Source organism: Rana temporaria, chromosome 8, assembly GCF_905171775.1.
Source record: "Rana temporaria chromosome 8, aRanTem1.1, whole genome shotgun sequence".
In the NCBI taxonomy this organism is placed as follows: Eukaryota; Metazoa; Chordata; class Amphibia; order Anura; family Ranidae; genus Rana; species Rana temporaria.
In genome coordinates, this window is record NC_053496.1 from 123,128,355 (window position 1) to 123,151,070 (window position 22,716).

The 22,716-nt window shown below is 41.3% G+C and overlaps 1 protein-coding gene across 1 annotated transcript in view; it reads right to left on the reverse strand.

The window, feature by feature from the left end:
* LRMDA (leucine rich melanocyte differentiation associated) overlaps positions 1 to 22,716 on the reverse strand; it is a 1,236,952-nt gene that overhangs the window by 509,606 nt on the left and 704,630 nt on the right. The window contains exons 3-4 of the mRNA XM_040320646.1: positions 12,924 to 13,050; positions 2,396 to 2,535 (exon numbers count right to left, since the gene is read on the reverse strand). Coding sequence (XP_040176580.1) covers positions 2,396 to 2,535; positions 12,924 to 13,050 — 267 coding nt within the window. The remainder of the gene's footprint in view (positions 1 to 2,395; positions 2,536 to 12,923; positions 13,051 to 22,716) is intronic.

Consider the following 22,716-nt stretch of genomic DNA (forward strand, 5'->3'; position numbering starts at 1 on the left):
AACCTGTGTAGTATGTATTTTTTGGACACTTTTCTTCCAGGTGAATGGGTAGGGGTACGATGTACCCCATACTTATTCACCTAGGGTGGGGGCCGGTATCTGGGGGCCCCCTTTTTAAAGGAGGCTCCCAGATTCTGATAATCCCCCCGCCCGCAGCCCCCGACAACCAACTGCCAGGGTTGTCGGGAAGAGGTCGTGTCCTCATCAACATGGGGGCATGGTGCTTTGGGGTGGGGGGGCTGCAGGGCGCCCCCCTGCCCTAGAGCACCTACCTCCCCATGTTGAGGGCATGCGGCCTGGCAGGGTTAAGGAGGGGGGGAGCTCACTCGTCCCCACCCCCTTTCCTGACCGACCAGGCTGCTGCTCAGATACAGGTCTGGTATGGATTTTGGGGGCACCTCCACGCCGTTTTTTCAGCGTAGGGGGTTCCCCTTTAAATCCGCACCAGACCCATGGGCCTGGTATGCTCTTGGAGGGGAACCCATGCCGTTTTTTTTGTTAAAATTTGGCGTGGAGTTCCCCCTCAAGATCAGCAGAGTACAAGTCGCATGCCAAAGTCGGAGCGTGCAAGACTGCGTTCCGAATTTGATCCGACTTCAATGGTATTCAATGGAGTGAAGTAGGATCAAAGTCGGACCAAAGTAGTACAGTGAGCATTTGCAAAGTCGCTCCGACATGTGTCGGACCAGTTATGACAGCTCCCATAGGGAAACATTGATTTTCACACGTCATGCGACATAAGCTCCCAATGTCGGAGCATTTGTTGGACTAGTGTGAACCAGGCCTAAGCCTAATGGAGTATGTTAATGTTGTGCAGAACTAGGTGGAACTATCCAGAGACTAATCAGTGAGTTCACAGTGGCCAGCATGTGGTAAGAAGCCAAAGGATTAACTACATGAAATTTCAATAGTGAAAAATCTTCAGCAGCACCTGCTGAAAAGTCAGCGTCACCCTGCCTCCTGCAAGTGTAAGTGAGACAGGCAATTCAAGTCCTAGTGATTGAATATATTAAAGGGAGCAGAGGCAGAAAAGCGTTTATGGCTGATGGCAACCATTGCTTCCAGAAGTGAGAAAAGCCTTTGGAATAAATCAGAGTTGCAGAGAATTCTGCCTTTGTCAGACAGGCTGCATGGGAGCCCTCATCAGGGGGGCTGGAATATTGTCAGTTTAAGAACTCTGGAACAAGGGAACAGCTATTAACCTGAGAGGAACTCAAGAGTTACCTCAGGATCTATAGCAGAACTCTCGGTACTTGTCTCATGTGCTTCCGCACCAAAGCACCTGCAATTCACCATTGCCAAGTGAGGATCTTCCCCTTCAGTGTACTCACAGAATGGAGGTAAACTGAGGGGGATTCAGCATGTCCAATGTGAATCTCAGCAACACAGGCTTAGCGCTTAGTTCCTTTGGTGTTGTCACTGAGGTTATTAGGCATCAGGTGAGACAACAAACGAAAATCTTGCATTGTTAATGAAAAATGGTGTCCGGAACAGCACTGGAGGAGTCTTATAAGCACTACCTAACTAGCCAGAAGGGAGCTTCTGGTAGTGAGGTAGAAAAAAAGACTGGCAAATTTAGTTAGGTAAACTATAAGGTTGTACTGTAAACTGCTTGGATTCTTAGCACTGTGGTGTGCCTCGGAGGATAAAAGAATATAAAATTGTGTGCACAACAGATCCAAGTAACGATTTACCAAGAGATGTATAGCCAGGAACTGGTATGTAAAGGTACAGGGAAATCTTGCTTTGCCTTCTCAATGTCGCTGGTCCCCTTCTTTGTCTAGGCCCCGCCTGAAGGGGTCTTCGAAGACAGGTTTCAAAGGAATGAACCACAGTTCTGGATGTGGACAGCACCCTGTAGTTAACTACGTACAATGCACCATGTGCTAAGGTAAGTGCCTAACACAGGAGCCAGTGCCAGAGCAATAATTACAAGTTGGCCAATTGCCATGGGGTCTGGGTACAAGTTCCCTAGGTTTACACCATGGGTAACGAAACAGCAAACTACTAGTGAGCTATAAGGCAATAAGCAGTCAGATTTTGACAGAAGTGTCAGTTTAAGGAGGAAAGAAAATCTGGGGAAAAATAGAAAACAATCTTCTCCAACAGCAGGTATCCATCACCTAAGGACATTAACAAAAAACTGGAGACTCGTGGTGTGGGTGGCATTATATGGACACCCTGTGAGGTTTCCCATTAAGGTGTTGCATATAACCCAAGAATGAATTCCTGTGTCCTGTACGGTGTGGTTAAGATAAATAACATTTATATTGAAAACAGGATAACTGTACTCTATACCACATCAGAGATTTAGTGATGATATACAGTATAACCGATTGAAATGTATTTTTGGGTTTACATAAAATCAACAATTTAAATGTAAAAGGCCACCAACCTGTATCGCTGATAATCATCTTCATCTTTCTCTTTGCTAACAAGTTCATTCGGACAAGCCTGGTTACCAAGCAAGCTCAGGTACTCCAAGGATGGGGCAGATGCAGCCAGTGAGTCCAGAAAATGGTCCAGCTCTGTCAGGTATCACAAGAAATGTTAAGGAATCTGCTACAAAACAATCCTTCACTAAACGGTCTAATACACCTTGGACCTCTGGAATAGCTCCATTTTATGACTGATGCAATGCCAAGCACCAAATGGCCACATGCAGCCCTTAGACCTAGGGTTGGGCAATAAATAAATAAGCAATTAAAAGTTTCTTTTGAAACATTGAAATAATCAATTTTTTTGGTGGTAGGTTAGCTTTAATTGTTTAACTCTTATGGCACTACAGGCTGCTGGAAAGTAGGTAAAATCAGTATAAAATGTTCTAGTGCATAAGAGTACATAAACACAGAGACCTTTGGGTAGTGAGAACCATTCATGAAAAAGTGATAACCACCACAAATTTTGGGCCATCAAAGCTTTGCTCCCTTTTCTCCACTGAAAAAAGGAATGTTTGCTATTCATCTCAACAATTTTCTTGCATATAAGAATATCTCTTTGTGTAACACCCACACATGGAACAATTCTTGTAAGTGATAATTTAAAAAAAAAAATCACATAATTTGCTTTTATTAGTCAACATGGCTTGATATTTTCAAGTAATGCAACAATTTTGAGTGTTGTCAATAACTGAGTTAATATATGTACAGTTAACTCCAAATAGATAATAATAGGTATTTGTGCCATAAGTGCTTGCTATGACACATACAAAATCTCTGCACCATAACACAAACGTCAGACTTTCCAAAATACATATAAAACTGTGTTCCCCTTTCTCTAAAAACAGAATAAATAATTACGTCATCATGTTTGCAATTCAAGCTGAATTGAGGAGAAGCATTGCAGCATTTCCCAGCACTTTGGTGCAGAAAATTCTGATCTTCAACATAATATAATTCGACCCTCAATTTTTGAAAAAAAATGTGTGGTTGTTTTTATCTTTTATTTTTTCATTGAAAAAACATTACTACTTAAATACCCCCCCCCCCCCCCCCCCAAGCACTGGATGCTCTTTGGACATGCAGGCATGATCAAACCACTGCAAGGAATTTACATAACCAGGAATACCTGGAACATACAAACATGCATGTTTATGAAGGAGGGAGAAAATAAATACTGCCACACCAAGATTATCCTATAGGATTATATTAACCGGAAAAATCCGAACTTTATAATGATATCTTCCTCAAAGGTATTCAGGGTACAAGTAAAAAGTAATTATTTTTCACCATCCAGTTGTGCACACTCTGCATGAGGAGTGGAACATGTAAGGTCCAGAGCAACCTTCACTTTCTAGAATGGTAACTATAGTTATCAAAATGTATTAGAGAATAAATGGCCTGCCATTGTGAAGAGACTCTTAAATACAAAAAAAAGTACTACCTTTTTCTTCTGTGTTGTCATTTCCTTGTGACCAGATTAAAATAATTAAGGGGAAAATTTAAAAGCATTACATGTGACATTCAGCAAATATTCACTGCAGGTAAATCCTCCTAATGCAAGTGTTTTAAATTACAAAAAATTATCACCTGTGAATGTCACATTCACTGCTTTATAAATATGCCCCAAATGATAAAATATGGAAAAATAATGGATTTTCAACCATTCAAGCAGGGTATCCAGTTGTATTAAAAGCAGTCTATAACAGCTAGGAAAATTAAATCTGACTTTTATCTGGCTGTCGTGTTACAGTACACCCTTTCCCGTATGTTTAAGGTATAATCATTTGTTTATCATCACCAATTAATGCTTAATTGGTTTAGATTTAAACGTTTTAAGATAATATTACTAATGAAAGCATTGCTGTGCTATACGTGGGAAAAGTGAAGCCTGATCACAACTGGGAAAATCTGAATCTGATAAATAAAACAGCTTTCTAAAACTTCCTAGCAGCTGTTCCCTTTTGCAGTCCATAAGATACTGCAAACTGTATTTATACCACCAGAGGGCTCACACAAATATTTCAAATGTTTATTTCTTTATTCTACCACTTCCTAAAGTCTTTTGATTGTGACTAAACTGCAGAAAAGTTGCTTGCTTCCATTAACAGATGTGTGTCTTCAATTTAAACATATTTGCGATACTCAGTTTTTCTTATAATATGTTTCTTCTTTAACATTCCAATATGCTTTCACTAGCTATGTAAGGGTGTAAACTGCAAAACAGGTTTTTAATGTTTAATTTACTTTTTTGAGTGATGTGTATTAAATATGTATATAAAACAAACACTGTATTTATACTGACAGCTACAGTAGTAGCACATGAAAGTTAGTTATTTCAACATAGTTATTTGTATGGCTAATCCACTGAAGGGTCTTATACTGCAAGTTGCTTTTAGGTGGAGTACTGCAATGCTGCGTACACACGGTCGGAATTTCCGACAAGAAAAGTTCGATGTGAGCTTTTGGTCGGAAATTCCGACAGCAAAAATTTGAGAGCTGGTTCTCAAATTTTTCAACGGGAAAAGTTCTTGTCTGTAATTCCGATCGTCTGTATGCAATTCCAATGCGCAAAAAAAAACATGCATGCTTGGAATCAATTTGACGCATGCTCTGAATCATTGAACTTAATTTTTCTCGGCTTGTTGCAGTGTTGTACGTCACCGCGTTCTTGACGGTCGGAATTTTGTGTGACCAGGTGTATGTAACACAAGTTTGAGCCAAAATTTTGTCGGAAAAAAATCCACAGTTTTCTTGTTGGAATTTCCGATCGTGTGTATGCGGCATAAGTCTATTAAGACAGAGGTCTTGGCGGATCCTTATACATTCAAACCTGCTATTGCTTAGAAATCTGGCATTACTGTTATTGTTTCACCATGGAATAGGCAGAACCAGTAGCATCTCATTTCCACTTATCTCCTCCATCCCATCTCCATTGACAGGAACAGTTATGATTAAGGCCCTGTAAAGGCTTTAAAGCTCAAATCCATCTAAACTATGTGCATAGGATTTCCAATTTAAAATTGACAAACTTATAACAACTGTCAGATTTTTATTTGAATCCTATTGGGAAGATTTAACACCACTTCTTTACCTGGTGACTATATGGCTATTGAGAAGAATATATCTAGTGAGGACACAGACAGCACTAAAAATGTGATATTATAACCTTTCCTTACTAAACCCTTTAGCCAATAGTCTGCATGAACCCCTAAACATTGTTCTGTGCAGCAAAAAACAGGTAGATTGGAGGATGGCCAACTGACATTTGGACAGCTTTATTTTGAAGCAAAAAATATGGAAATTGGCTTTAAGGTCATCATTTAAGGATTTGGTGTGAACAACTGTAGGCCTAGATACAATATTTCTAAAAGCCATCAAGAAAGACTAAAAAGGCAACACAGCCTATCAGAGTTTGCAATGGTTGCGACCAAACACAGTGAATTTGTCTTTATTAGACCCCATGCCTTCATTGACCCTATGGAAAGTAGAGTTGAAAATCTGGAAGAATGGTCTTAGACATACAGTAAAACCTTGGATTGCAAGCATAATTCATTCCAGAAACATGCTTGTAATCCAAAGCACTTGTATAGCAAAGCATTTTTTTACAGGGTATAAAAGAGAAGAGAGGCACCTCTAATGCCGCGTACACACAATCATTTTTCGGGTTGTAAAAAACGAAGTTTTTCAGCCTCTAGAAAAAACAAGTTTTTTTCAACTTCATCATTAACACGATGTTGCCTACACACGATAGTAAGAATTTTTTTTTCTAGCAAAGCGCGGTGACGTACAACACTTACGACGGCACTATAAAGGGGAAGTTGCATGCGGATGACGCCACCCTTGGGGCTGCTTTGGCTGATTTTGTGTTTTTAAAAGACGATTTGCGCTTTTCTGTCTGTTACAGCGTGATGAATGTGCTTACTGCATTACGCAAGGTAGTTTTACCAGAACGAGCGCTCCCATCTCATAACTTGCTTCTGAGCATGCGCAGGTTTTTCACGTCGTTAAAGCCCACACACGATCATTTTTTACAACCCGAAAAACGTCATTGTTTAAAATGTTGTTAAAAAATAGAGCATGTTCGAATTTATTTTTTTGTCGTTTTTTAGAATCCGAAAAATGCTGTGAAGCCCACACACGATCGTTTTAAATGACATTTTTAAAAAACTTTGTTTTTTACAAGCCGAAAAATGATCGTGTGTACGTGGCATAAGTATAGCAATAAGTTGCTAAATGTTGTACCTTCATTAAATGTAACCATATTGCTACACTTAGAGGCTCCTCTCTTCTTTTTTATACTCTTATACTTTTATATAGTTGTGACATGACGTTACTCTTATATCAAGACATTGCTTGTATATCAAGGCAAAATGTATTAAAACATTTTGCTTGTCTTGTAAAATGCTCTCAAACCAAGTTACTCTCAAACCAAGGTTTTACTATAGATGAACAGTGATGTAAAAATCAACAGTAAACAACAAACCTTCAAATCAATATTTTTGCTGTAGTTTCGGTGCAATTTGAAAGAATGTTTGGCAGAATATGATGTTGACATCGCTATTCACAACTATTTGACTTGCTTAGAAAAGGATTAGTTGGGGCTCTGGAGAAATTCTGGGCCACAAGGCCTGCAGAATTGGAGTATGCAGTCTACTATAAACCTGGTAAAAATCGTGCCATATTCAGCTAGTACCAGTGGTGGCAGATGTGGTATAACAAAGGATTCCAGTTTAAGAATTGTTTTTCATTTGAGAAAAAGCTTGGATATTGCTCAGTGATGTAACTTTTTCAGGAAAATGAAATACATGAAGACAGAAAAGTAGGTCTGTATAGCTCTAATTTTCCAAGTAGTAAAAAGTCTAGCAAGTAGCCTTACTAATCTATCACAAGAAAATGCAATCTGCAAAGGGTTTACTTATTTGATGTTTTCAGTGATTTTTAGGGAGACCAACCAGAACATTTCTTAGAACAATAGGAACATACTAAGCAAAAGACAAGTGTTGGGTATGCACAATGTACAATGTAGTAAAGCTAGCAAATATCTGTTCATGAACCTTTCAAGTCTAATGCCGCGTACACACGATAATTTTTCGGCATGAAAAAAAACGCAGTTTTTCGGCATGTAGAAAAAACAAAGTTTTTCCAACTTCATCATCAAAACAACGTTGCCCACACACCATCTTTTAAAAAAAAATGCTCTAGCAAAGCGCGGCGACGTACAACACATATGACGGCACTATAAAGGGGAAGTTCCATGCGGATGACGCCACCCTTGGGGCTGCTTTAGCTGATTCTGTGTTAGTAAAAGACTATTCACGCTTTTCCATCTGTTACAGTGTGATGAATGTGCTTACTCCATTATGAACGGTAGTTTTACCAGAACGAGCGCTCCCGTCTCATAACTTGCTTCTGAGCAAGTGCGGGTTTTTAACGTCGTTTTAGCCCACACACGATCATTTTTTACAACCCGAAAAACTACATAGTTTAAAACGTCGTTAAAAAATGCAGCATGTTCGAAAAAAAATGTTGTCGTTTTTCAGAATCCGAAAAATGATGTGAAGCCCACACACGATCATTTTAAATGACATTTTTTTTAAAACGACGTTTTTTTCATGTCGAAAAATGATCGTGTGTGCACGGCATAACTGTTCACAAAGTGTCCATGGCCCATTGATATGCACTGATCATTCAACTGATTAGACTGAAAGAATAACAGCTTAGCCTTTGTGGATCTACACATTTAACACTCATGAATGTTAAAAAGAAAAACAAAAAAAAATGTGTTAACAGAGCAGGGGCCTTACTTTGATGTGTAAATTGTTCAACAATGTATCATCCTTTGAGCAGTAGCGTTTACATGTTTTAGATTTAAACCTAGCTTACTAGGGGAAAAGCTATAACAGAAATACCATACATGTGTTTTGGATGTAGTCTGGCTATACAACAATACCATAAACATTGTGACCAATACATCACCTGTCTACCTATTCTTTGGTTTGACACATGTCACTGAGAGGTGATTTGTGTCCTTAAAGTCTTGAAATGGTATTACAGAAATCCATAGAACAATGGGCTGTGTTATACACATTTGTGTGCAATAGTCCTTTCGATCTATGCCCTGCTTAACAAGATTTCTGGTAGTTTATGTGCAGACATTCACGCCAACCATTTTTTGGTATGAGGAAATAGAGACAAATGTAAAGTATGAATGTGGCTAAATAAAACAAAGCCATTTCTGAGTGCCCCCCTTTGAAATAATACATACGTACAAACAAAAACTACAAAATATAAGCCACATATTATCTGTGTTCGAATTATTCATACACAAGATAAATAGTAAAGATTTGGGTACATTGGGCCAGATTCACAAAAGAGATACAACGGCGTATCTCCTGATACGCCGTCGTATCTCTGTTTCTAACTATGCGACTGATTCATAGAATCAGTTATGCATAGATAAGCAGAAGATCTGACAGGTGTAATTGTTTTACACTGTCGGATCTTAGGATGCAGTACCGCGGCTGCCGCTGGGGGGAGTTTGCGTCGTAAACCAGCGTCGGGTATGCATATTAGGAGTTACGGCGATCCACAAAGATTTTTCCCGTCGTTACGTCGTCACGAGTGTTAGATTTCCGTCGCAAAGATAGGGCACCTTTAATATGGTGTAAAAGTACTCCACCATGTTAAAGTATGCCTGTCTTTCCCGTGTTGCTTTTGAATTTTTTTCAAATCTTTTATTTTTCCCGGCGTAAATCTTTTTTGACGTTGCGATTCACAAAACGTTGGCGCGTCGTAATTTCGCACAAAGCTCGTCGGGAAATTTGCGACGGGAGCATGCGAAGTACGTCCGGCGTGGGAGCGCGCCTAATTTAAATGGTACTCGCCCCATTTTATTTGGCCCGCCTTGCGCCGGACGCATTTACGATACACCGCCGCAAGTTTCCAGGTAAGTGCTTTGTGGATCGAGCACTAAACCTGAAAACTTACGGCGATGTAACTTAAATGGCTTACGTGTCCCCGGCGCAATTTACGTGAACCTGGCCCAATATTCTTATCTAATAACAGGTTAGTAGCGATGCACCAAAATTTTGGCCGCTGAAACATATCGGCCGAAACTGTGTTTCCGGCATGCAGCCGAAAGAAGAAAAGGTGTCGATAAGGGCACCGAAAAGGGGGCGTGGTCCGCCCCTCGGTTGCCACCTATTGTGGGGTGTCATTCTGGTGGGTCAAGGTCCTGTCCTCCCCTCCCTCCACCTCTCCTTGCAGAGCGTTGATCTCCCTGTGTCATAGAGCTGAATTGTCTGGACGGCCATAGTAACAATGTCCTGCTTCCTGTGATAGATGGCACACTGCCAGGAAATTGAATCAGTGTGACGTGATCTCAGGAGGCGGGACATTGTTACTGTGGCACTTTGATTCGGACACTGGTGAGGCTGCATCTGACAGGCACTGGCGAGGCTGCATCTGACAGGCACTGGCGAGGCTGCATCTGACAGGCACTGGCGAGGCTGCATCTGACAGGCACTGGCGAGGCTGCATCTGACAGGCACTGGCGAGGCTGCATCTGACAGGCATTGGCGAGGCTGCATCTGACAGGCACTGGCGAGGCTGCATCTGACAGGCACTGGTGAGGCTGCATTGATCTCTTGTATCATGTCTGCACTCTCTAACCATCTCCTGTATCATTTCAGATAGAGATGCACTAAATGGAATTTTTACTAATACTATTAAGCTTAAGTAAGAAATTGCAGACATGATACAATAGATGGTTAGAGATTGAGGACATTATTATTATTATGCAGGGTTTATATAGTGCCAACAGTCTGCGCAGTGCTTTATAACATGGGGGCAGAAAGTACAGTTACAATACAATTCAATACAGGAGGAATCTGAGGGCCCTGCTCGTTAGAGCTTACAGTCTAAAAGGGAGGGTCAAGTGGAACAAAAGATAAAAAGCTGTGGGGGCTGATCAGAAGATACAGTTGTTAGGTATGGGTAGGATAGGATTCTCTGAAGAGGAGGGTTTTCAGGGATCGTCAAAACGCTAATAAATTAGGAGATAATTGGACAGATTGGGGTAAGGAGTTCCATAGAATTGGAAAGGCCCTGGAAAAGTCCCAGAGGCGAGCATGGAAGGAGGTGATGAGGTAGCTAGAGAGCAGTAGGTCTTGAGACGAACAAAGAGAATGATTAGGTTGGTATTTTGAGACTAGATCAGTGATGTAGCTGGGGGCAGGGTGGTGGATGGCTTTGTAAGTAGTTTGTATTTTGAATTTAATTTGTTGGGTGAGCGGAAGCCAGTAGAGGGATTGACAGAGAGGAGTAGCAGACACAGAGCGATTGGTAAGGTGGATGAGTCTGGCAGCAGCATTCATGATGGTATTGAAGGGGGGATAGACTATGTAGAGGTAAGCCAATGAGGAGGGAGTTGCAGTAGTCAAGGCGAGAGATGACCAGAGAGTGAAGAGCTTTGTTGTGTCATTGGTTATAAAGGGGCATATTTTGAAAATGTTGCAGAGGTTGAGGCTGCAAGATTTGGACAGTGATTAGATGTGGGGCTTAAAGGAGAGTTCAGAGTCAAGGATTACACCTTAGCATGCGGGGGTGGGGTTATAGTTGTGCCATCAATTTTGAAGCACGTGGGGGAGGAAAAATTATAAGTTTGGTTTGGGATAGATTAAGTTTGAGGAAATGGTGTGCCATTCAGACTGATATATCTGATAGTAAATTGGTGATACGTGAGGAGACTGAAGGTGTGAGCTGAGGGGTGGAGAAATATATTTGAGTGTCGTCAGTGTAGAGATGGTATCAGCTGACCCAGGGAGGAGGTGTAGATTGAAAATAGGAGAGGTCCAAGAACAGAACCTTTGGGGACCCCCACAGAGAAAGGAGGAGGAAGTATAATTGTAAGTAGCACTAAAGGTGTGGTTGGATAAGTAGGAAGAGAACCAGCAAAGAGTACAGTCACGGAGACCAAAGGCGTTGAGTTTTTTGAGGAGGAGGGGGTGGTCCACCATATCGAAGGCAGAAGAGCGGTCCAGGAGTAGGAGTACACAGTAGTATCCATTGGTTTTGGCCGTTAGTAGATCGTTTGTTAGTTTTGAGGACAAAATCCAGACTGAAGGGAATCAAGAAGGCCATTATAAGCAAGGTGGTCATTCAGTCAGTTGTAGACCAGAGGTTCAAGGAATTTGCATAAAAAGGGAAGCAAGGAGATGAGGCATAGGTTGTTAAGATTGAGGGCTGTTTAAGTATGGGGCCGGCAAGTGCATGTTTTAGAGAGTTGGGGAAGATGCCAAAAGAGAGGGAGAGAGTGAAGATGTGATTTAGAGGGTGTAGAATAGAGCCAGAGGGTGAACTTAGCATTTGCGAGGGAACAGGATCCAGAGGGCAGGTGGTAAGATTGGCATACAAGAGATAGTTAGAGACTGTGGACATGATACAAGAGATGGTTAGAGGCTGTGGACATGATACTAGAGATGGTTAGAGACTGTATACTGCATTTTTCTTGAGCTTTTCTAGTACTAAAGGTGCCAACAATGGCCAACAATACATTTATATTAATTTAAATTGATATTAAAAAGTCAAATATAATACAATTATATATAAAAATGTAAAAAAAAAATTAAAACTGTCATTTGCAGTTTCTGTTTTTGCCAAAGTGAATCCTGCATTTTCAGTTTTGGCACCAAAATTTCCATTTGGTGAATCCTTACAGGTCAGTGTAAAATGTCTGATAGTGAACCCTTGTAGATTGTCAACTCAGGGTTTCTCAGGGCGTGGAGTCTAAACCCCAGCCTGCTTCACCAGGGCCCCTGATGGTGGGGATGGATTGCAGCAAGCTGGAACCAGGTTACAGCCCCCAGGTGAGGATACGGAGAGCACTCACATGTGCAGAGTAAAAACAGCAGGACACAGAAGGAAATCCAGGAAACAAGGAAGGGCGAGTGGCAGGCAAGCACAGACGGAAGACGAAGCCAGGGTCAGTACATGGGAAGTCAGACACTGAATACACAGAATACTAGACATACAGGAGATCCGAGAACTAGGAAGTTGCTCAGGCGATGTGGGCTGCACTGAACGTATGTTATATAGGGAAGCAAACTGGAAGGCGGGCCAGGAAGTGATGGAAGGAAAAGGAAATATAATTCCACAGAATAGCAGGAGATTCCCATTGGTGAGCACAGAAACCAAACAACACATGTAAAAAAGGAATCAGAGGACTAGGAGAAGCACTGCAGCAAGGAGGTAAGAATTACACAGGCAGGAAAACTGCAGGCTAAGTCATGACAGCGCTGTAGATAATCAAGGGAGACGTCCTCGACACAGCTATACAATCCTTTTTTTTTGCACAACTATTGATTAATTGACAGCTGACTTTTCTATGTAATAATTTAGAGAGACACATTTTACTTTTCACTACCATACTTACATTATGTCATGGAAAGTGATCTACCAGACTAATTTATGTAAAAAGGATATCTTATTCTTATTGGCAGTCAATGTGTGTAGGAATGGAAGTAAAGGGAAGCAAACATGATTTCCCAGAAGGTTGTTGTCCAGTATAAGCTCTTCCAGACAAATGAAACCATCCAATCCATCCAAGGATCTGTATGAAGGGAACACAAATAGGAAAAGAACATGAAAAGCAGAGTCACAACAAATATACATAAACTTTGTGGTGCCTAATACTTGCTACAGAGTATATGTGCTCTTTATATTTATAACAGTATCGGGATTCTGAAAATCCAAAGAAGACCTTCAAAACAAATATCAATGACCATTTGGGCCCCATTGAAGCAGGTATGTTTTCTTAGCTACACACAAAAATAGATCACTGAATTTAATGTAAACATTTAAAGTATCCAAAGCCAAAACTTTTTTTTTTATTATTATTATTTAGATATAATAAAGCCCCGCGCACACACAGGTAAAAATTTTGGGCGGCATTAACCGGTTCAACAGAAACCAGACAACATTTGGCACGTGTGTACTGCAATTGGTTCTACAAAGGTCTGCTGACCGGCTCCTGGTCAGCGCAGACCAGAGTATTCCTGTCAGAACACAATAGAACAGCAGGGGAGATCACTGCACTAACATTAAATTGTTAGTACAGTGGCTCCGACCTGAGCGGTCATTTCTTTTTCGTTCAGCCCGCTGGGTTGAACAAAAAAAACAAGCTTAAAGAATGGTTAAGACCTCAGGCAGATTTTTGTCCCATTGGGAAGATGAGAGGAATTCTTCCATTTGGAAGGAGGGAGGAAGTATGAAGAAATTTCCACTGGGGAAATGGGAGGAAGTGAGAGGCAATCTCACCAGAGTGAGGAAAATCCTCACTTAAAAAGATGGCACTGGAAAAGATATCTCAATTGGAAGATTTATCTTCTATTGCTAGGCTTGTGACAATTCAAATGTTTGTATTTTCCTTAATGGTTTGTCATAGTGGTAATTCTGAGATAGAAAGAATGGATCTCTTCGGGAGGGACACAGACAGCAATAAATAATGGGCTAGATTCAGATAGATTTGGGCGGGCATAGCGTATCTCAGATACACTACGCCCCTGTAAGTTAGAGCAGCAGGTCCTGTATTCACAAAGAAGTTGCGCTGTAACTTACGACCGCAAAGTGTAACTGGGCCGGCGTAAGCCCGCCTAATTCAAAATAGGCTGGTTGGGGGCGTGTTCTATGCAAATTACTAGTGACCCCACGTATTTGACGTTTCTAACGAACGGCGCATGCGCCGTCCGTGGACGTATCCCAGTGCGCATGCTCCAAATGACGTCGGCAAATCGTCAATGCTTTCGACGTGAACGTAAATTACGGCCAGCCCCATTCACGGACGAGTTACGCAAACGACGTAAAATTTGAAAAATTCGACACGGTTCCGACGTCCATACTGCGCCATCTTTTTGGTGGTTTATCTTTACGCTTGAAAACCCCTTACGTAAACGGCGTATCTTTACTGCGACGGCCGGGCGTACATTCGCGAATAGGCGTATCTATCTGATTTACATATTCTAGGCGTAAATCAGCGTACACGCCCCTAACGGCCAGCGTAAATATGCAGTTAAGATACGACGGCGTAGGAGACTTACGCCGGTCGTATCTTAGCAACATTTAAGCGTATCTCAGTTTGAGCATACGCTTAAAGTTGCGACGGCGCGGATTCGGACTTACGACGGCATATCTACTGATACGCCCGTCGGAAGTCTTTATAAATCTGGCCCAATGACTACAAATTCTAACCTTTCCCACTCCAACCAAAACTAAGGAAAAAAATGGCGTTAGATGTACTTTAATGAAACTTTTTTCAATTCCATTTCAGCTTGTGTACTTTCTTAGTACTCACTGGCTAACATCTTTTTATTTGCAGTGGCATATATATTGTATGTTGATGTTGCATAAGTGTGATTACAGCAAACAAGCCTGCTGATCCAATATAACAAAGAATATTAAAAATAAATAAATCTTAGTCCTGCCCATTATAACGGAAACATGAAAACACATACCAACTATACGTACATTCCCAGAACAATATTTGGTTTTCTAGGCTTCATTCTATGTAAAGATAATCTATTAACCAACAGTTTTATCCTGAGCTCTTGCGTTAAACTGTTGTGCAATGGGCTGCTAACCAAGCCTCAACCCTGCTCTCCAGCACACAGCACAACATTATTTTAATGCTTTGCAAAACCCAGCAGTGGCCAGTCATAAAGCAGATGTCTCACATATGTTGCATATATAAGTGTTGTTCATAACAGCAGAGTTGGACGGGAGACATACTTAACTGCCTATTGCCCCACTTACAGTAACAGAACAACAGGCAGCAATTCATTATTTTCAGGATCTACAGATTCATTGGGGTTCAATTAATAACGGAAAATAGCCAATTTGTATTCTCCCTACATGTGGTAGGAGATGAGACTTGGAGAAAGCATAGTACCCACAGATGAGGTTTGCAAGGTCACCTATTGGGATGCAGGAACTCATGAGCAGAAAAGAATGTTACTACACAGTTTTTTTTTTTTTTCAAATATAATTTTAAAGCAATATTTTTTCTTTGGGGGTAATGATTTTACACAAATAAAAGCCGATTGTTGCAAGTATCCCTGTCCGTGCTAAATGGTTTATCTAAACACTTTAACTGCTACATTTGCAGGAGAGCTTGTTCTGTTTAAAAACAGCAGACTTCCTGGCTGAATCACCAGGTGAAAATAAAGGGGAGAAAGTCTAAAAAAATAAGATTATTGCAACCATCACATCTAAAATGCAATATAATAAAGGTTTACTTCCAGGTTTAATACAGCTTTAAGATACTTGATAATAGTGTAACATTTGTTCTATACACCACAAAATACTGAAATGTAGCCAGGGCCGTAGGAATTTGGGGGCCCCAAGCAAAATGGACATAGAGGCCCCCCCCGCATGCACGCACGCAAAGCCTACAGGAACCACAGCATAGCGAATGCGATACAGTTTAAGTCCACCCACACTTTATATAAATAAAAAAGTTGTATAGTGCAAATACTGCTGATGCATATACTGTGCATAAAATTTGAACATTTTCAACAATTGAACATTTGCAAAAAACACCACTGTACCATAAAATCAATTAATATACATTAAACAAGTGCACAATAACTAAATCCAACATACATAAAACACACACACACACACACAAACATACATACACACACACACACACACCATTTTTCAGTTCTCACAAACATGTGCAAATTATCTAAAACTGCTGTTTGCGAGCCTCACTGCGCGGCAGGAGATTCAGTTTCCTGTTCCCGCCCGGACTGAAGGGAAGTGAGCACTCAGTGTGCACTTCCCGTCAGTCCGGCCCGGGAACAGGAAACTGAATCTCCTGTACAGCGCAGTACCCGGCCGGACTGACAGGAGGAAGGAAGAGAAACTCGGCCATGCTACAGGGAAGGGGAAGAAGTGACGAGAGAGGCAGCAGTGCTGCAGTCGCCTGAGGCTCTCTATAGAGCACTCAGGTGGGCTGCAGCATTTATAGGAAGTGCGGCAAAGGCCCTGCTTGGGGCCCCAGGCCAGCTTGGTTTGCAGGGTGTGAAGGGCCTGAATTTGCAAGATTGGCTCATGTATGCCCAAATTTAGCAAGGGTTAGGATGCCAGCCTCCAAGTACACCAGAAGTTGTACTGCTCAGTTGCGTCGCACAATGCTGTTCTTAAACCTAGTAAGTTGGATTGAAGGGCTAAAGTATGTGTAAACTAGTTCAGCACGAAACAATAAATAGTAAAAAAAATAAAAAATAAATTAAATCCAGTACACAAGTAGATCAAAATCAAACACTTTTATAAAGCAGGAAATATTCTAGGTTACGTTTATTGTCTATAAAATAAAATAGCATGGGGGACACTATAAGGTGGTAGAAAAGGATAACCAACAATGTCCCAAAATCTAGTGAGATGTATTTGTCAATGTCTGGCATCTCCAAGCACCTAGTCTTTTGTAGACCCAACCTCCATTCCCAAGATAAATAAGGCTGTCACAGTTCACCTTCAATCCCTGGGCACAAATTTAAGATGTCATCCATCATTCACGCCTGAGTAAATACCAACCACCCCTCTCTGCCTACTCCCCTGCAACATCAATAAATACAGTGTAGGATTGGAGGGTATAATTTTGAGCTTAACTCATTCATAGTTTAGCAGAACTTATTGGCTGTGAATATTTATTTTCCATTTATGTCTGTCCAGTTTTTCTCTGTTCAAAAAAGTGCATCATGCCCAGTCAATAACACATATTTGTGTACTATAAAGGCATCACAAAAATCTGCAAAAACAGTTTACATTTCAAAAGAAAAATCTAGGACAATCAATCAGTTTGATATGTATAGTATAAAAAGTGCAAAGCAACCTGATGATTTTAACGACAAACCAGAATATCCACTACAGTGTTAACCAGTCAGGTAACACAATAAATACAAGTTTAATGCTTGCTCTTAAGGAGGACCTTATTTTTCACAATGACAGCTGGAATATGGCTTGTTGCTCTGAACACAGTAAAATTATTATTTTGAACAATTACACAGCATGGTGGCTTTAGTGGTTAGCACTTCTTCCTTGCAGCACTATGGTCTTTGGTTCAAATTCTAACCAGGACGCTACCTGCATAGAATTTGCATATGCACCATGTGCTTGTGTGGGTTTCCTCTGTGTGCTCTAGGTTCCGCCCACACTCTAAAGACAAAGAAACGCTGGCAGGTAAATTGGTTCCGATCTAAATTCATCCTAGTATGTACAATGAGGGGAAAAGTATTTGATCCCTTGCTAATTTTGTACGTTTGCCCACTGACAAAGAAATAATCAATCTCACATTTTAATGATAGGTTTATTTTAACAGTGAGAGACAGAATAACAAAAATATCCTGAAAAACAAATTTTGAAAAAGTTATAAATTGATTTGCATTTTAATGAGTGAAATAAGTATTTTACTACTTCACAAAACCCGACTTGGTTTTGAGACGCTGCCTTTCACCCTGCACCCAGAAGTGACATCTTCCCTGCTGTTCTCATAGGCTGCAAATGCTGAAATCCCCCTGTACAAGCTGTCAGCGGCACTTCAGAGACACGGACATTTAGGAGAAAACCACCCCTGGATTTTTCGTGCAGGATTACTATCATGCTTGTGTTTATGCTCCCTTAGTTTCACTTTTGACTTATTAACCACTTAAGACCCCTTTTTGCGATTCGGCACTTCTACCTATTTTTGGTAAAAAAAAATCGCAATAAGCGTTTATCGATTGATTCACGCAAAATGTATAGCGTTTACAAAATAGGGGATAGTTTTATTGCATTTTTATTAATATTTTTCTTTTTACTACTAATGGCGGCGATCAGCGATTTTATTTGTGACTGTGACATTATGGCGGACACATCGGACAATTTTGACACATTTTTGGGACCATTGTCATTTTCACAGCAAAAAGTGCTATAAAAATGCACTGTTTACTGTGAAAATGACAATTGCAGTTTAGGAGTTAACCACTAGGGGGCACTGTAGGGGTTAAGTGTGACCTCATATGTGTTTCTAACTGTAGGGGGCAGGGCTGGACGTGTGATGTCAGTGATCGTCTTTCCCTATATCAGGGAACAGACGATCACTGAGACTGCCACAATGAAGAACGGGGAAGGTGTGTTTACACACACCTCTCCCTGTTCTTCAGCTCCGGTGACCGATCGCGGGACACCAGCAGCGATCGGGTCTTCGGGTCCCACAGGCGCGGTCACGGAGCTTCGGACTGGGTCACGAGCGAGCCGCCGCGCTCGCGACCCCTTGGCTGGGCTTAAAGAGACACGTACAGGTACGTGATTGTGCCCAGCCGTGCCATTCTGTCGACATATATCAGCGTGAATGGGTCCTTAAAGTGGAAGTTCACCCAAAAATTTTTTTCTAATAATACCTTGAGCTGACCGGTTATACTGCGAGGATGCTGTTTTTTTTTTTTTTCATACATACCTTGTTAGCGGTGTTTCATCCCTCGGCTTCCGGGTGCGATTCTAGCCGGGGTGGGCGTTCCTAGTTGATTGACGTTCCTCCGACCGGCGCATACTGAGCGTCACGACTTTCCGAAAGAAGCCGAACGTCGCTGCGCAGGCGCCGTATACGGGGAGCGCAGAGAGCAGAAGAAGAGAGCGGAGAAGACAGAAGACCCCCCGAAGTCAGAAGAAGACCCCGGGAGAGCGGAGAAGTCGGAAGAAGACCCCCGGAGCTGACTAATAAAATATTTTAAAAACCTGAGTAGTGTGTTTATTTTTTTTGACACTTTTCCTCCCGGTGAATGGGTAGGGGTACGATGTACCCCATACTCATTCACCTAGGGTGGGGGGCCGGTATCTGGGGGCCTTGTTAAGCCCCCCGCCCACAGACCCCGACAACCAAAAAAACTATGGGGTCCACACATGATCAATTTGTCTGATGAAAACGGTCCATCAGACCGTTTTCATCAGACAAACCGATCGTGTGTACGCGGCATTATTATATACTTTAAGAATGTATTATCACTGAAAACTAATAAGAACACCAATGTGTATTTAACTTTTTACAGTTTTTATTAGTTTTACTTGTGAAGTGACATACCTTGGGAAGTAAAACATTCCACCTAGATATAGCACAGGAAACCTTGTGCTTTGGTAAGGTGCTTATAGAAGTTTTGTTATTCACACAACAGTAACTTGCAGTAATAAGCTTCTTGATAGACTGATAATAGATACCTGACTTGCACATCTTAGACTGTCACCAGCACAATATTTAGGAGCCATGCTCAATTTCGGACCACTAAGCTGCTAAAATCCTTACCTGGCTTTCCTGGTTCTGTGACAGAAGATGATTATTTTCTTAGAGTCTGGGGCTCTTCTTCATGTCCCAAGCTTCACATGTAAGTGAAGACGAGAGACAGCAAGATAGGCAAAGTGAGGCTGGGGGTGACAGGTGAGTTATAGACTGCCATGTAGGATTCACAGCTCTGTGTGTGCTGGGAGGTTAATATTCTCACATGTCATTAGGTCTGCTTGCTCCACTGATGGATCATTGAATCAGGCAGCAAATTATTCCTTTTCTGTTGTAGAGGACACTGCACTTAAAAGGGAACTTGTCTGGGTCAAGGCAGTACTGCGCTTTGATTAATGACTTGGGATCACTAAAGGTGTCTAGTGGATAAGTTTGCAACTAGAGCTCTTGGCATGGATGATGGCTTGGTACTGAGTCCCATCCTGTATGCAAACTTCAATCCAACAACACGTTAGTTGGATAGTCAGAGCGGTTTGGGAAGTACTGTCAAACAAGGTGTCACCGTTACACAGCATTTTTAAAATTAAGACAGGTTTCAGTGTTATTCTTCTTAATAGTGAAGATGCTACTACTTTGTTAAAATTAATCACTCAATCACCTCTAGTATTCATGAAAACTTGTAAAGCAATCTATCTTAGAAATGTTCAGTCATGCCTCTCTGTCAGAGCCAAGGTGTGACTATCTCCTTGCTGGAATTATCATCATATTGAATAAATATATAAATAAAGCTATAATTTCCCACCAACCTACCAATAAGCAGCTACCTAACACAGAACACCAATGTAGTTTCCTGTTGCCAAGATTTGGCAGCATAAAAGAACATGATGAACTGTCTCTTACAATACACCTTCGTTCATTGTCAGCAGGAGTTCTATTTATTTTACTGAAAGCTGTTGAAAGGTTCCATGTAGAGTGAAACGGAAAGCGATACAGAAGGTGAAAATGCTTGTGCTATACATTCGTGAAAGGTAAAGGATCAGTGTGCTCAATTTCACTTTTAGGCTTCCTGCAGATGTTGAGAGAATTGAGATCAAATGCTGCTTTATAAATTAAAAAATTCGTAACATTTCTATTTGATTTGCATAATGAGATATGAAGATTCTTGCTGCACCTGGCCAATAAAACAAGCAATTAACCACTAAGGCCTCTTTACCGCGGGCACCTCTGTTGGGCAGACTCCGGGGGGATTGCTCCGCTGAGCAGGCAGATAACAGGTCTGTTTCCACTCACTGTGCAGAGCGGAGACAGACCCAGTCCTGCTCTCCTCTATGGGGAGATTGGGTGAAAACTGACCACCTGTCCGTTTTCACCTGAAGCTAGGAGTGGAGGGTCCAATCAAATCCACCTGAAAAACTGACAGGTGGATGTGATTGGACAGCCCATGTGAAAGGGGGCTGAAAAAGTTTCTATACAAAATGTCAGCCTTTGATCCCACCAGAACACTTTATGGTGGCAGTTCATTACTCCCAGAGGCCTAACTGTGCCAGAAGCCCAACTGTGCCAGAGGCCTCTTACCCAATCAACATGACTTGCTGAAGTTTTCAAAGGTGTCAGAGACTTTGCAGATAGAGAATATCTTTTTTTTTTTTAAGATATTTTTATTAGGTTTAAAGCGGTTGTAAACCCTCCTATCTTTTTCAGCCAAGGAAGCTGCCATCTTGGCCTTTGTTCAATCTTCAACTGCCATGAAGCTGCACATGTGATCAGTTATGACACCAGCCATTGGATGGTTTGACAGTTTGGTTGAGAGCACAACCAATGTGCAGTTAGCATTCCCGGCATGCCGGGAATGTTAACAGTTTTTTTAAGTGTTACATCGATGGGTTTACAACCGCTTTAAGACAAACCAACAAACAGAAAAACATACAAAAAAAAACACCAGACAACCTGGTCATAAACGTTAGGCAATACACTCAAACATAGAAAAATAAACTATAAATATACATATAATATAATAACAAAATATAAAGTAGGCACAGTGGTAAAAGGCTCAGGTATAATACCTGGATATAGCAAAAGTGGAGGTCCAGACATTAGAGATCCGTGAGGCACGGCCCATCAATGGTCAAGTAAGAGTAGTACAATCAGTGCTGGGAGAGGGTTAGCGGACTAGCCAACCATCTACCCCAAATTTTGTGGAAGGTTTTGTTCCGTTTCCGGAGTTCAAAAGTAAGTTTATACAGTGGGATAGCGTCATTATTACGTTTTAACCAGAGGGATTTCAGAGAGGTCTGTGTGCCCTTCCAGGACAGTAAAATAGCTTTTTTAACATAGAAAAAGAGTATACAGAGCAGTCTCTTGGCATGTGATGATAGGTGTAATTCGCCAAAAATGCCTAATAGGCAGTTCTTGGGGTGGATTATGTTTGGGAGGCCTAGCGCCGATGAGATGAAAGAACCCACTTCTTCCCAGAAGTCCTGGACTACCGGGCATGTCCAGAAGCAGTGTAAGAAGTTGGCCTCCCAGCCACAGCCGTATGATGCGGTCCCGGGAAGCAATAACAGAGGTTTTATACATATCGGTAAATTCTGACCAGTCCTCGTCTACCAGGGGAAACCTGGGGTTAAAGTGAGTCATTAGGGCTGCATAATAGGTGGAGAAAAGTTTAGTGGGATCTATAGAGAATATCTTTAAATAAAATCTGGCTAGAAATTCAATCATATTACTTGAATTGTGGAAGTTACGCATTGCTCAAAATCAATGATGGAATCTCTTTATTTTTGTTCTGTGAAAATCTTTAATAAAAATTATTGAAAACAGAAAAAAAATAAAAAAATGTATCCACATTGGGTAGATCTTCTATATTAGGACCACTAACAGCAATAGAAGCCTGCCAGTGGCTTAAAATTTTACCCAATCTATCAAAAAAAATATACACATTTTGGGGCTGGAGCTTACTGTCATACAGAGGGCACTGCATGATTGTGATAATGCACACAGAAGTTCATATGA